This window comes from Gymnoscopelus braueri (assembly GCF_963280865.1).
Source record: "Gymnoscopelus braueri genome assembly, chromosome: 6".
Taxonomy (NCBI): Eukaryota; Metazoa; Chordata; class Actinopteri; order Myctophiformes; family Myctophidae; genus Gymnoscopelus; species Gymnoscopelus braueri.
The window spans coordinates 26,649,500-26,667,215 of NC_137607.1; the positions used below are offsets into that span (position 1 = coordinate 26,649,500).

The following is a 17,716-nucleotide window of genomic DNA, read 5'->3' on the forward strand; positions in this document are numbered from 1 at the left end:
GCCTAATTGATTGCAGACATCATGCAAAAAGGTGATTGTAATCAATTAGGCGAGAATTATCATTAAATGACAACCATGGCCAGTGAGCTACTGTACTGTATAGCATCGTGCCACATTGTAGGGCAAATACATCATGAGAATACTATGAATTGGTAGAGTAATATATCGTTGTTGTCGGGTGGAAACCTTATACTGTATGTCCAAAACTGTTCATTTGTTTATGATTATTTTAAAAAATATTTTAAAATAGGGAAGATTTTCACTATTTTTGTGCAACACTCTTGCATGATGAAGTCATAATGGGCATTAATTTCTTAATGTATGCCCATTAAACATTTGAAACATGGAGATACAATGTTTCTGCCCAACAGTGACGATATCAGGAGCAGCTGCACTAGTTGAGCTTGTTGCTTTGGTTCAAAGTGGTTGTAGATTGGCATGGTCTGATTGCTGTGCCAAAAACCCCACCTCAAATAATGTTATGTGTACATATTGTATTGATTATATTGAATTTGATACTGTGACTTTTATTTCCACACTCATTGACACTCAGTGTAAGTAGAAAACATGCTGTAATTTTCAGTGGGTTTATTTCTGTTAATTTATTGAATGTATTGGACAATTATTGTAGGAACAATGTAGAGCTCAGAATGGATGTTCTGTGTTTGTATAGATAGATAGGTCTTTGTCTAATATATAATCATGTCAATATTAAGTATACCCATTTGATCAAACGATCTGCTGTTCTAGCATTCTGTAGCAATGTGTTGTGTTCCAGTGAACTGCCTCCCACACCAATTATTTCTGCAAGCATTGTGTGTCAGATGTGTGCGTATGTCAACAACAGAGAACACGTACATTGCATAAACATGTATAATTTATTTTCAGTTCACAGTGCATACAGTTTTGTACCATGGTACCAATTTACTCCTCAAGAACACGTTAGATTGTTTAAGACAATTCCTTCTGCAATGAGAACATGCAAGTTGCTGTATGTATGTGCGTGAGCACAGTCAACGTACAGTATCACACCATGGGACTGAGATGAAAAGGTGTTCCACTTGTGCCAGTTTGTCATGACACTGAAAACATGGCAGATAAATGTGTGTAATAAACAATTCTTAAAGTGTGTAATCTAGGAATTGTATTATTCTTTAAAAAAAAGTATGCCTTTATTCACTGCCTTAATGTCATTCAGCATTTCTCGAGTTAAACCAGCTATTATCTCATAAAAAGAAAAATCATGTAATCATAGAATAGGCCTAATACATTGCATTGTCAGGAAATTGAGAGAGAATGGTGGATAATGCGCCTAGCAAGCAAAACACCACCAGGGATATCGTGCTGCTTTGGGTGGCATGTCAGTGATGGCATTCTTACAATGAGCATTGGATGGCAAGCTGTACTATGTTGTAAGTATAGTCTAGACATGTACCTTTTGATTCCATTTGCTAGTTCAGTCAGTAAATAAGCCGTCAGTTATATATGAGACATTCAATAAAAATACTATAGTTTTATGCTACACAAACCCCATTTACACTGAATTAAGCGATTCTCGTGACAGAAAACCTTTTCCATTTCAACAAAAGAGGCAAATTCCTTGACCATCCTCTTTCAAGGCACAAGCCTGCAACTTCTCAGTACACGGTCAAAGTACTCTCCTAGCCGGCAGGTTAGTAAACCAAGTGTGAATGCCCTGAAATCCGTTTCTTCACAGTTCAACATGAATGTAAGTGGAACCAAAGCTACTGAAGCTTTTACAGTCAGATCATCATTACCATCCTCTACAACAGGCGTTGGTAAGACACTGTCTTGAGTTATGTTAACACACCTCTGGCTTCGGATTTACAGTAGTCATGGGGTGTGTAGGCTACTGTAACAAAGAAAATAATTATATTTTAACACTAAAAGATGCAAGGCATGTGCAGTTGAAGACTAATGGGCTAATAGCCAAATGCAAGGCAGATGAGATTGAATTGTAAAACACGCAATGCTACAGTATTTCAGTATTTCTTTTGCTCTGACAGATGTGCTAAATACTGAAACAATATTTAATATCAGCAGAACAGTCCACGTTCTGGAAAATACATGTATGAAATGAAACAAAAGTATAACACACGATACATACATACATGCGGATATAACAGTAAGCACGTGCAGTAGCCGATGCATTTCCATTAAGAATGATTACACAATTTGATTAGAATAAAAGGTGTCAAATGCTTTGGATCACAAACGACTAGGTACAACGTGCATTTATTGGCATATCTGTTAACATCCTAAAAAAATCTATCTTTTTCAAAAAAATAAAATCTAAAACATTCAAATATTGGGTGTCATTTATACAATATACAACACCAATCATATATTATTCATGTAAAATATACTCAAGCCAGCAAAAATACACGTCTAGTAATAGTTGAAAATAACTATTTTCATCAATATGAAATCAAACATTTATATTTAAGAAGAGGAACCCTTTGAAGCCTTTTGATGAGTTAGTTGAGAATGAGTGTTTGGGGGGATTTACAAACAAAAGGAGAGAAAGCTAAAGAAAGAGAATAACAACGTAATCAGAATCTATTAAAATGTAAGGAACTATAACATTTACAAATTTCAAAAAAAGACAAAATGCTACTGGAGAACCAGATACTCTGTAATAAATCCCCACCACAGCAAAACAAAACACTGATGTATGTAACACCGGCAGGTGGCAGTACCATAATCAATAACACCATCTGAAACCATTCATCTATGCATTGATTCAAGGGGTCAAGGGGCATAAAGAACTGTAACAACTCAAGTACCCAATTTCATTTCAGGTCAGAATGCTTTTGCCAGACCAGATTAGAGCTTGACGCGTTTTACTTAAATACGACTGAAGACACACGTTCACCAACTTCTGTCTCTTTCTAATACTGTACCTTCTGGTTATACTGTGTGGTACTCATATAAGGCACACTATACTACACTCACACAGTAAAATCCTCAGTGTTGGTTTATCCATTTATAACTCGATACAAATGTAACCAAATGGACCCGCTCAGAGTTAAATGAACACTGAGGATTTAACTGGTGTAGCTGTCAACACGGACAGACAAACTTCAACTCACACTGGGGAATACTCACTCACTCAGTTCTTCAGACTAACTGTCTGATTAATATTAATCTCAAATAAAGCCATTTAATCTGACGCAATTATGGTTAAATGTATTATGAAACATTTTGAATGTTTTACAAGTTTGCATAGTAAATTGTCTTTTTTAAAGTGTTCTGAATGAAATAAAGGCCTGTCAAGGGATTGTTCTCTTGAGCCTTTTTGGGGAGGAGGGGGGGGGGAATTCCTTTGCGTTTCAAGGCCTTTTAGGAACGGCCAAACACTTTATGGGCGAATCATTTATGCAGAGCAGCGCTCAGAGAGCGGAGCGAGAGCCGCTGTTAAACCGCCATACCAACTGGCGTCTGGCATAAATCAGAAGGAACAACTAACCATAAACATAATCCCGACAAAAGCGCTACAGAAACCGCCTTCTCGTTTTCTATTGGTTTTGTGGCGACGCAGGCATCATGGGAACCCGCGATCTCAGGAAGCGTAGCATTCTCTCCATGGGAGAAATCTGATTTCTTTTTTTTTAATTTGAAATCACATGGTTAACAATCTATAGAACCTCTCTCTGAGAAGGGTATTGCTTCGGTACAGTACAATCATCAAGCATTGCATTAAATTACAGTGTCTCTAACCTCGGAGGACAGAGCTTGCATTTCATTACGTTTCCGCGCACGCATGTGTATGTGTATGTGTGTGTTTGTGGACGAAAATGAGATAGAAAGAGGTAGAGAGAGAGGGCTAGGAAGGGAGGGGACTAAGAGCAAGTACACTGCCAAAGCCTGAACGTTCATTCAAAGCTCGGTGGCTCTAATTGTTTACACTCTCTGAGGTAAATTAATACTCATGATTTTGCACTGTGTTGAGTGCACAGCTACATCACAAACTCTGCCTATTCCTGGCCTTGTGTTTTCAGGATGAAGATGGTCCAGGGAGATGAAGAGAAAGTAGGGGTGCATAGACATAGACAGATTTTCAGATCATTCATTTTCACTCGTTTTCCTTCTTTTTTACTGACAGAACAGAGTCCTGAGAAATACAAGAGAGAGAGAGATAGGGAGGGAGAGAGATAAATACATGTCTAAATATAAGCATCTGATTATCTGGAATGCAACTAAAACGGCATCTCAAAGCATAAAACACATGTCAAACGATTCTATTTATCCGGTTAGATAGAGGGCTGCGTAGTCACTGTGTCTTTTTATCACATGAAAGCTTTTTTTTTTCATTTCTGATCTGAAGGCGCCTGGCGCTCATTCTGATAACCAAGTACCTCTAAGTACAGTCTCAACAGATTAAGACAGAAACAAATCACACCTCATTTAAGGCATAGTGATAGGAATAAATTCAAAATGTATGAACTGAGTTTGTGTCCAACAATCTTAAAGTGTCTGTTTTTTTGTTTCGTTTCTCTCACTCAAAACACAGTGATCTTAGTACCAGGTAGCAGTGATCGAAGTAGTTCAGTACATCTTAAATGTACTAGTGCAAAATTCAGTTTTTACCATGTGAAATGTTTGGAACACTGATGGGGGGGGGGTGAGGCTGATGTGATCCCTTATCCATCCTGGCAATGTACCAAGCTATATCTGCATTCTTTTCCACAGAGCCATCCATCACTGTCAGATCATCAATATTCAACTCAGAATTGTATTCTGTTCCGTTTCATTTCCGTATTATTAGCTCACTGAGGGTGGGGGGGAAAAAAGTACCAGCAAAATTCTGTGGAAGAAAAGTGTGCTGACTGTGAAGTCCTGTTCAGGTCTAGAGCGGGTTGTTGTGGTCTGAAACCTGACAGTATTAAAAAATGCCTTTATCTGTGCTTTGAGGCAGACCTATTAAACCCCATACTAAATTGACCGGAGTGCCCCGGTACTCTATACTAGGCTCCCTCCTGTTTTTGCTCTACACTAAATATCTTTGCCGAAAATAGCCGAGCTACCAGCTCACAATACAGTACGTCACGTTGTGAGCTTGTAGATCTGATATTTTCACTGAATGGAGGGTTCATGTGGTTAACTTGTGCTCCAAGAATTCAGAATTATACAAAAGTCAGTAAACTCAGTAGAATGTATGTAATTTTATAGGTGAGTGTCCTCTGACTTGCCCTGGGCCTGAGACTGAGGACCGTGGCTCTTGTTGGCGTAACATTGGCCTTGAGAGAGATCAAGGCTGCTATTGAAGGCTGTGCTCAGGTGACACATGGACTCAATCTCCTCCAGGAGGCCTTTTTCCTGGATGTCAGTGGCCACGGGCTCCCTGGCCTGACCCGGACCAGGGTCTCGACCCGGAGCCGCCTCCTCGGAGCCTCCCTCTCGCTCCCAAGGGATCGGTATAGCTGACATGCGCCCTCGGCCGCCGTGCCCCTGAAAGGCCTTTTCCTGGTATTGTCTCACCGTCTCCTTGGACAGTACCTTCCTCCTCAGGATGCTGGTGGAGGCCGTGAGGTTCTGGGGCTGGGGAGGGTCGGCGGCGGGCTGGGGGTCCGAGACGGGCTGGGGGTCCGAGACGGTCCGACATCGTGCCACCGGCGGAGGGGAGTAAGAGAAGGTACACGACGGCTGAGGAGGAGAACTGACCGTGGACAGAGCACTGACCGTGGACAGAGTGGGAGACGGTGGGGGGCTGCCTGTGGGTCTGCGGGACAGCAAGGGAGAATAGTTGAAGCAGTCTCCTTGTTGCGACGGGGCAGGAGACGGGGGAGGGGGTGGCTCTGTGGTGGGGCGACACCACCGTCCCGACGGAGGCCTGGAGACGGCCTTGTGCTGGGTGGAGGCTGTGTGCTGGGCGGAGGAGGCTGTGTGGTTGTGAGACACCCTCAGACACGGGTTGTTGGCCAGTCTGCGCGGGGAGGGGGGTAAATGTTTGCCATGGACCGCGCTGTCGTCCTGGCCCATGTTCCAGCCTCCCTGCTCACAGGAGCCACTCCCATCCGCTGGGACACACTCGCTGGAAGGCTTGTTCTGGAGGAGATTAATAGAAACAGGTATAAGAGGTATTGTACAACCTTCCTAACTAAATCTAAGTAAATAGCCGACCTATAAACATTTTTTATTTTATTTATGGAATTCCTTTGATTTTATGAATTTCTTTAGCAAAATATTTGTATTTCTTTCGCACACCTAGAACAAAAAGTCTTGCAAGCGCGTATGCAAAAAAGTCACATCAACTATAAAAGTAAGACTGCACACTGTCAACCTGCACGGTACAGGAGCAAAATGTTATTCAAGAAGAAGCATTTCAGTCACAGATTCTTCAGGCATAATACAGCAGTCTGACAGAATTACTCAAATACACTCGCTTGGGTCATGATCAACCAATCACTAGGAGAAGTCTGTGATTACCAAGAGGTGACAGCTTGTGGTGATGATCAGTACGAGGTGACATCATTTTAGTGCCCCAAAAATCGATTGCATCATTGAAATTACAATGATGCAGAGAAACGCAAGGTTGTACAAGTCAACAATAAAATTAAGAGATAAGGGTCGCTGATGGCCTATTGTGGTTAAGGCATCACACCACATGGCTCAAATGCAGCCTGCCAGCGAGTCGCAAGTTCGATTCCTAAGCCCGACGACCTTTGCTACATGTCTCTCCCCGTCTCTCTCTCCCTGTCACTCGTTTTTTTGGTTGTTTATTTTTTTGTTGTTTTTTTAATTGAACTGAAGAGACTAAAGTCACTAGGTCCTGCTGTCAGGCAGAGATTGATTGATTGAATACTTTATTAACAGTTTGCAAAGACAAGCACAGGGAAGTACAGTTCAATACAAGGTATGTTAACTCACTGAGTGCCAGAATTATTTCTGGCCAGTTTTAAGTAAAAAAAAGTACTTAGGAAGCGAGATATAGCCTTTTTCAGTTATAAGTTAAACAAGGAGTGGATGGAGCTGCAAATCTTCAGATAATGATATCTTGGGTTCCGCGGTAAAACACGTGAAACACGTGAATGGCACTCAATGAGTTAAGAGGATTTTAAACCCAAGAAAGCACTATGGCTTGTTTCCATTGGGGTCCTTTGTACTCAATTCATCGAAACATTTAATGACAGACAAATATACAATACTATGCAAAAACATCATATTAACGAGTAGAAAACGGAAATAAAAATATGTACAGTGAACAGTCAGAGATTGTCAGACAGTGGATAAATCTATACGACTATATACAACAAACCATATCGGTATCACATCTGTGACGAACCGTTACTTCTTGAATATAACTTTGCTTGTGTACCGTGCAGATTGGCGGTGTGCAGGCTTATTTCTATTGTTGATGTGACTTTTTATTTCTGAAAGGTTTTTTTAATTTTGATTTAACTATATTTACTTGCGACCCAAGTATGGGAACCCTGTTTTGGGACCAGTGACATACCGGGCCGGTGTAATCCAGCTCTTCCATGGACCGGAAGAAGTCCAGGCTCTTGGCGGCACTGAGTTTGCCTTGTTCCACCGCTGTGGTGTTCAGCGAGTCCAGGATCTCCTCCAGCAGGTTCATCTGACCCGTGCGAGACGAGTCCGTGTCCATGTCCAGTGAATAGGAGTCGTCGCTGTCTTCGGTGTAGGAGGGCACCTCGCCACTGTCCTCCGACGAGATCCTGTGATTGGAAGAGAGAAGGAAATTGTCGCTGTGTCATCATCTCCTGCCGTCCGAGGTGGTCAACTTGGTCTCATGTTAAAACGAGCTAACTGGATTTTGTAAATTCAATTAAAACATTAGTACCGGTATTTTCTATAGCAATGGTTACCAAACCTTTTAGCTCGAGACCCATGAAATAAAAAAATTACAATCTTTATCTTTTCATGAAAAAGTTTGATATATTTTTGGAAATTGTTCGAAAATCATTATTTTTAAATAATAATGGTAAACAATTGTAGAAAACAAAAAAAAATAAAGAAAATATGTTTTTACTCGCGACCCATAAAATTGGGTCCACGACCCAAACATGGGTACTGAGTACTGACCCAGTGTTTGGGAACCACTGTTCTATAGACATAAGTATAGAACATAACTATGGCCTAGAGTTTTATATTGGTCCTGTGAGAATGTGTGGTACAGTAATAATACTGAGAAATGGTTAAAAAAAATTAAGCTTCATTTTATCATTTAGTAGACCATTTTCATATCAAGGACCCCCAATATGTACTGCATTAGGCCGTAGACCCCCCCCCCATCTTAAAATATAATAACATTTTTCAAACATTTTCAAGATTCTTCCAAATAACTTTAAGACCTAGCAGATCTACTGTATAATCTCACAATGCGTCACTAGATCGGCTATTTTGAAACAGCCGGTTCATCATTTTGCTGGGGACCCCCTGGAACCCCCTCAAGGACCCCTGGGGATCCCAGATTTAGACCACATGACAGACTGTTCAAAACACCTACAGTAGGCTGTGGCAGAGAATGACAGTTAATGCTGCTTCTAACTATGACCACAGGGGGGCAGTATCATCATAAATAAACAGGAGATCAGATCTGTCTGGGGTCTTCTCAAAATACAATTGCAAGGCAAAAACAGTACAATTAATATGCTCCCACACATTTAATAAATATATTGAAAATGTGCACATATGCATATAACACGAAACCTACTCAAATAAGGGGTGTTATATATAGAGCCTTACTTGCTTGCTGTGTCCAGTTCATCATCGTCGAGGCCAATGCCCAAACCCATGGGGGACTTGTTGAAGTTCTGCTGCTGAGGACAACACACAGAGTGAACGAGTGCACTCACACACAGAGAGGTGGGGATTAACCATGTGTGTGTGTGTGTGTGTGTGTGTGTGTGTGTGTGTGTGTGTGTGAGAGGGGGTGTAGACTTTTCTATGACAAGGCTGCTGTCTGCTGTCAGTGGAGTCTCAGCAGGACATTGTCGCTGTGGAAACCTTGTATGTCCAAAACTTTTCAGGAAATAGAAAGGAAAATGTTCAGAAGTAATGGAAAATAGCTCAATCTACAAGCTCACAATGCGTCGCCATGTACGACGCATTGTAGATCTGCTATTTTCACTACTTTTTGCTTGCCACTCTTATACGACGAAGTGGGGGCATTTTAAGTGAGGGGAACAAACCCATAAAAGTTGAAAAAATGAGATACAAGGTTTCTGCCCGACAGCGATGACATGGCTTTACTGTGCATACCACAGAGCGACCGCATCCTGTGACGTACGGGGAGCCGAGTTTGGGTCACATGACTAAGATCCTCAACAGAATCTAATCAAACTCACTGCAGACCGTGAATCACTGTCACTACATATAGATACTGCAGCACATATAGCAAGGTTATGGCAAACTGACGTCACTATACTTCTGTCAAGTACTGTACTTTAGGAAAACTTTGAGGTACTTTTACTTGTGTGTCCATTTTTCAGTACTTTACACTTCAAATTCACTACATCTCAAAGGCAAATATTGTACTTTCTTTTTCTTTTTATATATTCTTTGGGGTCTTTTTGGGCTTTTATTTATAGTTTACAGTAGAGACAGACAGGAAACAGGGAGAGAGAGATGGGGAGAGACATGCAGCAAAGATCGTCGAAGACTCGAACCCGCGATGCGCTGTCAGGCAACATTGGAGCCTAGGTGCCCGGACCGCTAGGTCAGCAGTCCGGGCCAATATTGTACTTCTTACCCCAATACAGTTATTTGACAGCTTTATTTACTAGTTAGAAATATAGATTAACCACTTAAGCCCCAAACTTAAGCTGATGCGAAGCGTTGTGAACTTGTACTGTATTTCGTCTAATTCTTTTTAAGTATAACAAATTGTCAAATTGAGCACTGCAAGTACAATTTGATGCCAATAACTTCGTACTTTTACTCAAGTAAAATGTAAATGTTTTTGTACCGCCCATATATATATTAGCTCATTTTATTTGTCAGTGCAGAGCGGCAGTGAGTGACCGGTGTGAAGTGTAGTTGTCTGACACAGTGGGTTTAATAAGCCACCTGTGTACCATGTTTATTAGGCAGGTTAAAGAAGAGAGAGAGAGAGAGGCTTTACAGAGCAGGGCAGGGCCCTCCCAATGGGAGCACAGATCTGCCCTGGGCCGCTTATTAACATGCCTTCCACTGCTAAGTGTGTGTGCGTGTGTGTGTGTGTGTGTGTGTGTGTGTGTGTGTGTGTGTGTGTGTGTGTGTGTGTGTGTGTGTGTGTGTGTGAACTTGCACTACCTTCTTTCTATCTCAGTGACTCATCCCTTTACTTTTTATTTTGTCCACCCTGTTTGCCACAATCTCTCGTTCAGTCCATCTAGCTTATATATCTCTGTTGGCGGTTTCACCATTGCTCCCTCTTCCCTCAGTTTGTACTCTCTGTACTTCTCTATCTGTTGCCATCTCGGCCTAATGGTGCTTAGCATGCTGCTACCAGCTACCAGTGTCACTTCACACACGTTAGCATTACAACGTTACTTATTCTTACGAGTGAGGAATGTGTTCCGTTTTCTTTCTCCCCCCCCCTCCCCCCCGCCTCCTGCTTAGCCCCGCCTCCATGTGCGTCTCTGTGTGTTTCCCTATAAACGCATGCTCGCCACATTATCAAAGCCCTATCACTGTGGGAGGGGTCCTTTACAACCCCCAAAGGGCCATGAAGGAGATGAGGTGGGCTTAAAGAAGAATACACCGTGTATGTTTGTTATGTTTGCACTGTGGTGGCGGGCGGGCGGGCGGCTGGGTTAGCGAGAGAGCGAGGGAGAAAAAAAGACGAGGAGACGAGAACAAGAGAAAGAAGTTGAAGAACAGATGAAAAGTGGAACACAACATTGGGAACACACAAAATAAGTCGCGAGGGAACAAAAGGGGAAGGAAGCAAGGAAAAGGAGGGGGGCAAGTAGAAGGAAGGTATATACTGTAGGAAACATTGTGGAGGTGGGGAGAGAGACCTTTAAGTCCCAGAGGATGACGTGCGGGCCGGGGCGTGGCTGTGGGGGTAGGGGTGGGGGGACTCGAATGGCGCACCAAGCCGGTCCTGATTAGCTGACACAGTGCCAGCCAGACAGCCGGAATGTAACGTGTGGCTGGCCTGGCCTCATTTAAGGCCTCCGATCGGCCAGAGAAGACACACACACACACACACACACACACACAGACACGCACGCATGCACACACTCACGCACACGTTTGCATTACTGTACTTGTGAGGACATCAACGTTGAAGGACAGCGATTATATGAATGCAATTTCTTATTTTTCAACACTAAACCTAAAGCCTCTACAAGCTCACAGTGAGCTTGTATATCTGCTTGTATATCTTCTATTTGTAGTGCATGACACCGGCATGCAACTAAGTATAAATCAGGCATAATTTCAGCCGTAACCCCTAAACCTAACCTCTAAATGTCTAATCCTAATCCCAACCTAAATCTGTTAGCATAACAAAAAAAAAACCTGTTCAGAAATAAAACAACCATTTCACTTGTGTCCCCACAAAGTTGTCCCGACTATATCTATGGGGACATTTGGCACTCACAAGTATAGTAATACGAGTACATACAGGTACACACACACACACACACACACACACACACACACACACACACACACACACACACACACACACACACACACACACACACACACACACACACACACACACACACACACACACACACACACACACACACACACACACACACACACACACACACACACACACACACACACACACGCCCTATTACACAAAAAACACAAAGAGTTAAAGTGCCATTTTCTCCATAAAAGCCAGCGGAGGAGAAATGTGTGCAGCGGCCACTTAAGCCCCTCAGCCATCGGGCTAAACATGAACACATGTGGTGGCAGCGCTGATTGGCCGGCCCGCTCCCCCTCCATGGTAGCTCGCAGCTATAATGAAAGAGATTTCAGAGGGGCTCGGGCCTGGGATCCCTAAACAGCATTTAATGGATTCCTGTGTCAGGGCTGTAAATCTAGGGCCCAGGCCGGCGTGCCAGCCAGCGAGACTCTGAGGGGGGGGACGGGGGGCTAGGGGTGGTTAGGGGGGGACGGGGAGGCGACTGGAGAATGGAGATGCACCTGCGAGACACTTTGGTCCGGCTGGTTGAAGAAGCGGAATCGTTTGGGAGACACGCGTACAAATGTATACGCCTCCGTTCACACTCACTATAGCCGCGTTATGTCCATGAAGTTGGATGTATATATACGTCACGGTGCTTGGATCTATTTAGCCAGTTCATTTGTGTCATGGTCTAGCGTTTTAGGGAAGCGGGGGGGGGGGGGGCCCTCTCTGTGTCTAGGTGTTTATTAACCCATTAAGACCAGAGGAGATTCTTAAAAATGTTTTCTAAATAAATAAAACAAAACAAAAATAAACAGTTTTTTGAAAAAAAATCTGGAAAATATTTTTTCAAGATTTTTCAAAAATAGCAGATCTACGAGTTCATAGCGCGGCACTCGGTGCCGCGCTATGAGCTTGTATATCTGCTATTTTTGAATAGCCAAAGAAATCTAAAGTGACACAGATGCGTTCCAGGTCTTAATGGGTTAAAGAAAGGTGAACCCAAACACATGCAGACGCAGGTCATGGAGGCTGGGCCTCTGATCTCCGTTACAGCCTCGGTGCACGCGGGCAAAGAGGAAGTTCCACGGGGAGCAATTAATGGATGGTACTTCACTTCATTGCTTCATCAATTTGTCTTTCCCTCTCTTAGCTGTGACCCTTTAAGAGGCTGTTAAGCTGCAACGGTTTCCAATAAATGAGCGTTTCATTCTAGATGTGCCACAGAGTTAGGTTTTATATGGTGCTTTTGTGAAATCATTTACATACATCCTCAATTTCACCGGCAGCGTGACAAAATAAAGTCCCTTTTCAATTAAATGGTATACAGTAAGTTTCAAAACTCTCTCATATAATCCAAGGCTAATTGTAGGTACAGTTACACTTGAAAGCAAATTATTGCAAATAAGTTACCAAAAAAGAGCTTCTCAAATCTAGGTCTAATATTTTCTACCAGTGTAAATACTGTATGTCCGATAGGCTACCTCTCTAGTCCAGGCACATCACAAAACACAGCAAAAGCCTGACCCAGCAAACCAACACATAGTTGCATATTCTCTAGCTTTGTCACCATTGCCGTAATGGAAAACTGAAAATGAACTTTTTTAAATAAAATATTTTTTTCATTATCTCCTTCTCCATCCAACTGTCTGCTGTCAGTGACAGACATCACTGTTCCTCTCGCTGTTTCTCTCACACAGACAGACACAGACAGACAGACAGACAGACAGGCTGATACACAGACAGACACACACGCGCACGCATAAACACACACGTGCACACACACATGCACACACACACACACGCACACACACATACACGCACGCACACGCACGCCTCACCTAACCGTTTTCAAATGTAAGAGACATTATGCAAAGAGCAGGGCTAAAGAGCCAAGTAAAAGATGCAGCAGTTTAACGGGAGCTAAAGAAATCATAAAAAAAGGGTCAGGCTATTAAGTTAAATGTGGCAACGTCTCATAGTGTGGCGAAAGTCACTTGTGTCATGCTGAGAACACAGTAAAATCCGGTTCAGATCTGTGCGGCTCTTGTACGGTAAGCTGCTGCCATAAAAGGAAGCATTCAGTCTTCATTACTAGATTTTGTGGAAGTCATTCAAAACCATTACTTTCGCTTTTTTGATCCGGGCACCTGACGAAAGAAATAAATGACTAGCAATTTCCACCAGTCTAGTCTCTAGCAAAAATAAAGTTGCAACAGCTAAAGTAATGTAGCTGCAAAGTGTTTAGTACAGGTTACATGGCTTTACATTTCTGGTTTGAGGTGAGGAAATGAGGGTCTGATTGGTAAATACAGTAATGCTCCAATTCAAAGCTTGTTTTTTTTTGTTTTTTTTACACCTAGCTTCCAAATGTAACAGCCAAAGGAATGAAATCTATTTAAGAGACCAGGGGAAAGTCTTTATAAGTGATTCAATAAATCTATATTTCATTTCTGAAGTTATGAGAGGAAAATAGCCATCACTGTCCATTTCAGTAGAAGTATTTGGAGAAATAAACTTTCTCTCTCCCGTTCCCTTCCTTCCTTGCATGACTGGTTGTGCGGAACGACGCTGCCTCTCTGCGACGGGGGCCAAATGCTGGAAGACTTTAATAGCCCACCTTACGTTATACATTTCATATGGTATTTCTGAGTGGGCACTGATCTCACAGCTTGGCAGCATACGCAAAGAGATGCCTGGAAAATGCAAACAAACCTCAGGGAGAGGCAGAGGCTTTGCAGAAGCGCGGCCAACTCTGTGCATGCCTGTTTAAGATCAGCTCATAGAATGAAAGAAAGAACGAAAAAAAAAACATAAAAACATACAGAGTGACAGAGACAGTGTTTGAGCCAGGAGCAACTGCTCGCCTCTCCAACTGGCTACTGCTGAAAGCACCACGCCCTTCTCTTTTACAAAAAGGCTCATCTTAAAATAGGGGAAAAAGACATTATTCGCACTGTTAGAAAGCTACACTCGTCCAGTAAAATCACCCAGTCGATTGTACAGATGTGAATGGGTGCAGTGCCTCAAAGGGGCCAGGAGATGGCACTTTGGTTTCAGCCAAGAACTGAACTGGTCTCTGGCGGAAGGAAAGGAACCAAAAGCCTGATTTATGCGCCGTCGTGTGATGGTGTCGCACACCACGCATAGCAGATCTATAAGCTCGTCTGAGCTCGCAGATCTGCTACTTTCGACGAGCGATGGAGCATAAATGAAGCATTATCCAGAGGCAGAGTCTGCAATTACATACAAATAACCACGTAAGCACATAAGGGAATGGAGAGTAATTCTTTACTTTAACTTCATAAGGAATCAAAGCATGTCATTAGAAAGCCATATGCTATTCACTTTTAACAGCATTGCCAAAACATTGCATACATTATAAAGCTCTATAACCAGTATTATAATATACAGTAGTTTATCAACCTGTGACCACCGTAGGTTGAGATTGTTATTAGCTGTGCAGTTGTGCATTAAGGCATAGCCTTACATATTCTGATGATATTGCACACACAATGTGCTTATAATGCCTTATGAGCAACATCTCTAGTCAAGTGTTACTGAAAGGCAAAACATTGCATGCACATACACACAAATATAAACGTGCACACGCACACACCACCAAGACTGACAGTTCCTGAAATGATCACCATGCAGATGCAATGCATTCTCCAATTATAACAGAGTCACGACACACTGCTGCACTATCCATGTGTACAGTATGTTATTAGCCGAGCACACGTAAACATTCTCTCTGTGATGACATGTGCATACGCTTGCACATACCACACACACACACACACACACACACACACACACACACACACACACACACACAGTCTTCCACGTTACAGTATGTGAGTTAGCTCCATGTTTCTAATCCATCCTGTGCTGTGCTGTTATTCCTGGGCTCTCTAAAGCCTAATGCATGCTCTGCCGCACGACGGTTACATGCGGCGATAATAGCAGACGGTCTACTATATCATATGAATCAGTCTTAACCCGGTGAAGTGATGGTGTCACTACCAGAGCCTTGAGTGTTAACCGGTGGCCACAAGCCTCCTGGCTGTTCACATGCTAAACAATGGGTCATTCTGTTGGATTCATTCTCGGGCCAATCTGCTGAAAGCAGACAGGAAAGGTTTTTAGCGGCGTTAAAGATTGGGATGCAAAAACACACAACCAACATAGTACAGTACATACAAAACCTCTCTCGACAACTTTCAACCTGCCATCCCTATTTTTGCATGTCATTATAGGGGGAAATCCAGGGCGAATCCCAGGCAGTCAAAGTAAGATAATTTAGCTTACTCTTAGATATACAGTAGTATCTCTCTTTCTGTATCTGTGCTGTGTTTCATAACTACGGCACTGCCATGACGACGTAATTCAATAAAAGGGTCTGTCTGTCTGTTAGTCTCCGATCAAATTTGATCAGAGGTGGATCAAATTGTCAAAAAGATTGCAAAATGTACAAGCTCACAACACATCGCATCGGGAGCTTGTAGTTCGGCTATTTTTGCTATTAGTTGTACAACGAAGTAAATAGCGCTCAAGAGGTTAGCTTGGATCACACAGGGTCGCGATCACAGCATCACTCACACACACACACACACACACACACACACACACACACACAGAGAGCAATCCTATTTATGTCTGAAAGAGACAAGAAGTCAGTGTAGTTCCAGTCAAGGTAGAGGCTGACTCCCACATTCTTAATCAACAAGCTCAGGAAACGCGGTGAATCACCCACATCTCTGCGTACAGCTGGAAAACGAGTGTGTGCACGTGACATCAACACTCATTCACATAAGTGCACGTCTCGACTGATCAGATGCGGCTTAAAATATGAATTTCATGACCCTGGTTGTTGTTCTGTGATTAATTAAAGGCTCGAGTCTGGGATTATTCATTTGGATTCAAGGACAGACACATGGGCAAATAAAAAAAATGATTAATGATGAATAAAGGTAACAGCCTGATTTTTTTTTTCTTTCCTCGAGCAGAGGGATGAAAATGTCGGGTAAGTCAGAGCCGCCATATTCATATTTCTGCGGGTTCCTGACGGCAGGAAGAAAGTGTCTATGAATTATCCAGATGAATGGGCCTCCCTGGGTCTTTAATCCATTAAGACCTGAGGCGATTCTTAAAAAAAATTGAAATCCTAACAGTTTTTTGAAAAAAATATAAAAAATATTTTTTCACGATTTTTCAAAAATAGCAGATATACAAGCTCATAGCGCGGCACCGAGTGCCGCGCTACGAGCTTGTATATCTGCTATTTTTGAATAGCCAAAGACATCTAAAGTGACACAGATGCGTTCCAGGTATCAATGGGTTAATATGCAGGGATGGTGGAAGGAGGCAGCCTAGGGGCCAGGGGGGGCGTCTCCATCTGCCAGGCAAGGCCTGCACTGAGGGTTGCACCAGGGCTACCTGGGTAAGGCTAATGGCACGGCCACTGTGACCGGCTTTGGGGAATATACAGTGTATATATACCTCGGAACAAGGGACACACACAGTAAATTCCTCAGTTAACCCATTTAAACCGGGAACGCATCTGTGTAACCACATAAACCATTACTTTATACTTTGGCTATTCAAAAATAGCAGATATACAAGCTCATAGGGCGGCACCGAGTGCCACGCTATGAGCTTATAGATCTGCTATTTTAGAAGAATCTTGAAAATGTGTGCAAATCTTTGAATATATATATTTTTAAAGCGAACATTTTTAACTCAAATCTTTGCTTCTGGGGGTCCCTGGAACAAAATATTTTGAGATGGGGGTCGGTGGCCAAATACATATCATTTTGGGTGGTCCTTGACATGAAACGGTTTGAGAACCACTGATATGGTAACAGTAAGTCAAGTTTTTCAGAAAACTGTTAGGACCGTTAGTAACCCATCTGTATTTTCAGGCACATCTGCAGTGGTTGGAAGTGGTCTCCCTATACCTTTCATAGATAAATGTAGAACCCTGGTGTCAGGTAGGACGCCTACTGGTCGGCAAGCAGTACTGCCTGAAGCTCATGGGCACAATACAGTATCTCCTCCGGGTCAAGCAGGGACTCTGTCTTGGAACTGCGGTCAGGG

The 17,716-nt window shown here is 42.7% G+C and overlaps 1 protein-coding gene across 5 annotated transcripts in view; it reads right to left on the minus strand.

Annotated features, from left to right (window-relative positions):
* Positions 1-859: 859 nt before the first annotated feature.
* The window catches only part of dennd1b (DENN/MADD domain containing 1B), a 155,139-nt gene continuing 138,282 nt past the window's right edge, over positions 860-17,716 (minus strand). For 4 of the 5 annotated variants that reach the window (XM_080429756.1, XM_080429755.1, XM_080429757.1 and 1 more), the window contains 3 exons: positions 8,731-8,801; positions 7,478-7,700; positions 860-6,069 (listed from right to left, as the gene is read on the minus strand). In XM_080429756.1, the coding sequence (XP_080285882.1) occupies positions 5,188-6,069; positions 7,478-7,700; positions 8,731-8,801 (1,176 nt within the window). In that variant the 3' untranslated portion in view covers positions 860-5,187. The remainder of the gene's footprint in view (positions 6,070-7,477; positions 7,701-8,730; positions 8,802-17,716) is intronic. The other variant, XR_013933235.1, reaches the window with a different exon arrangement.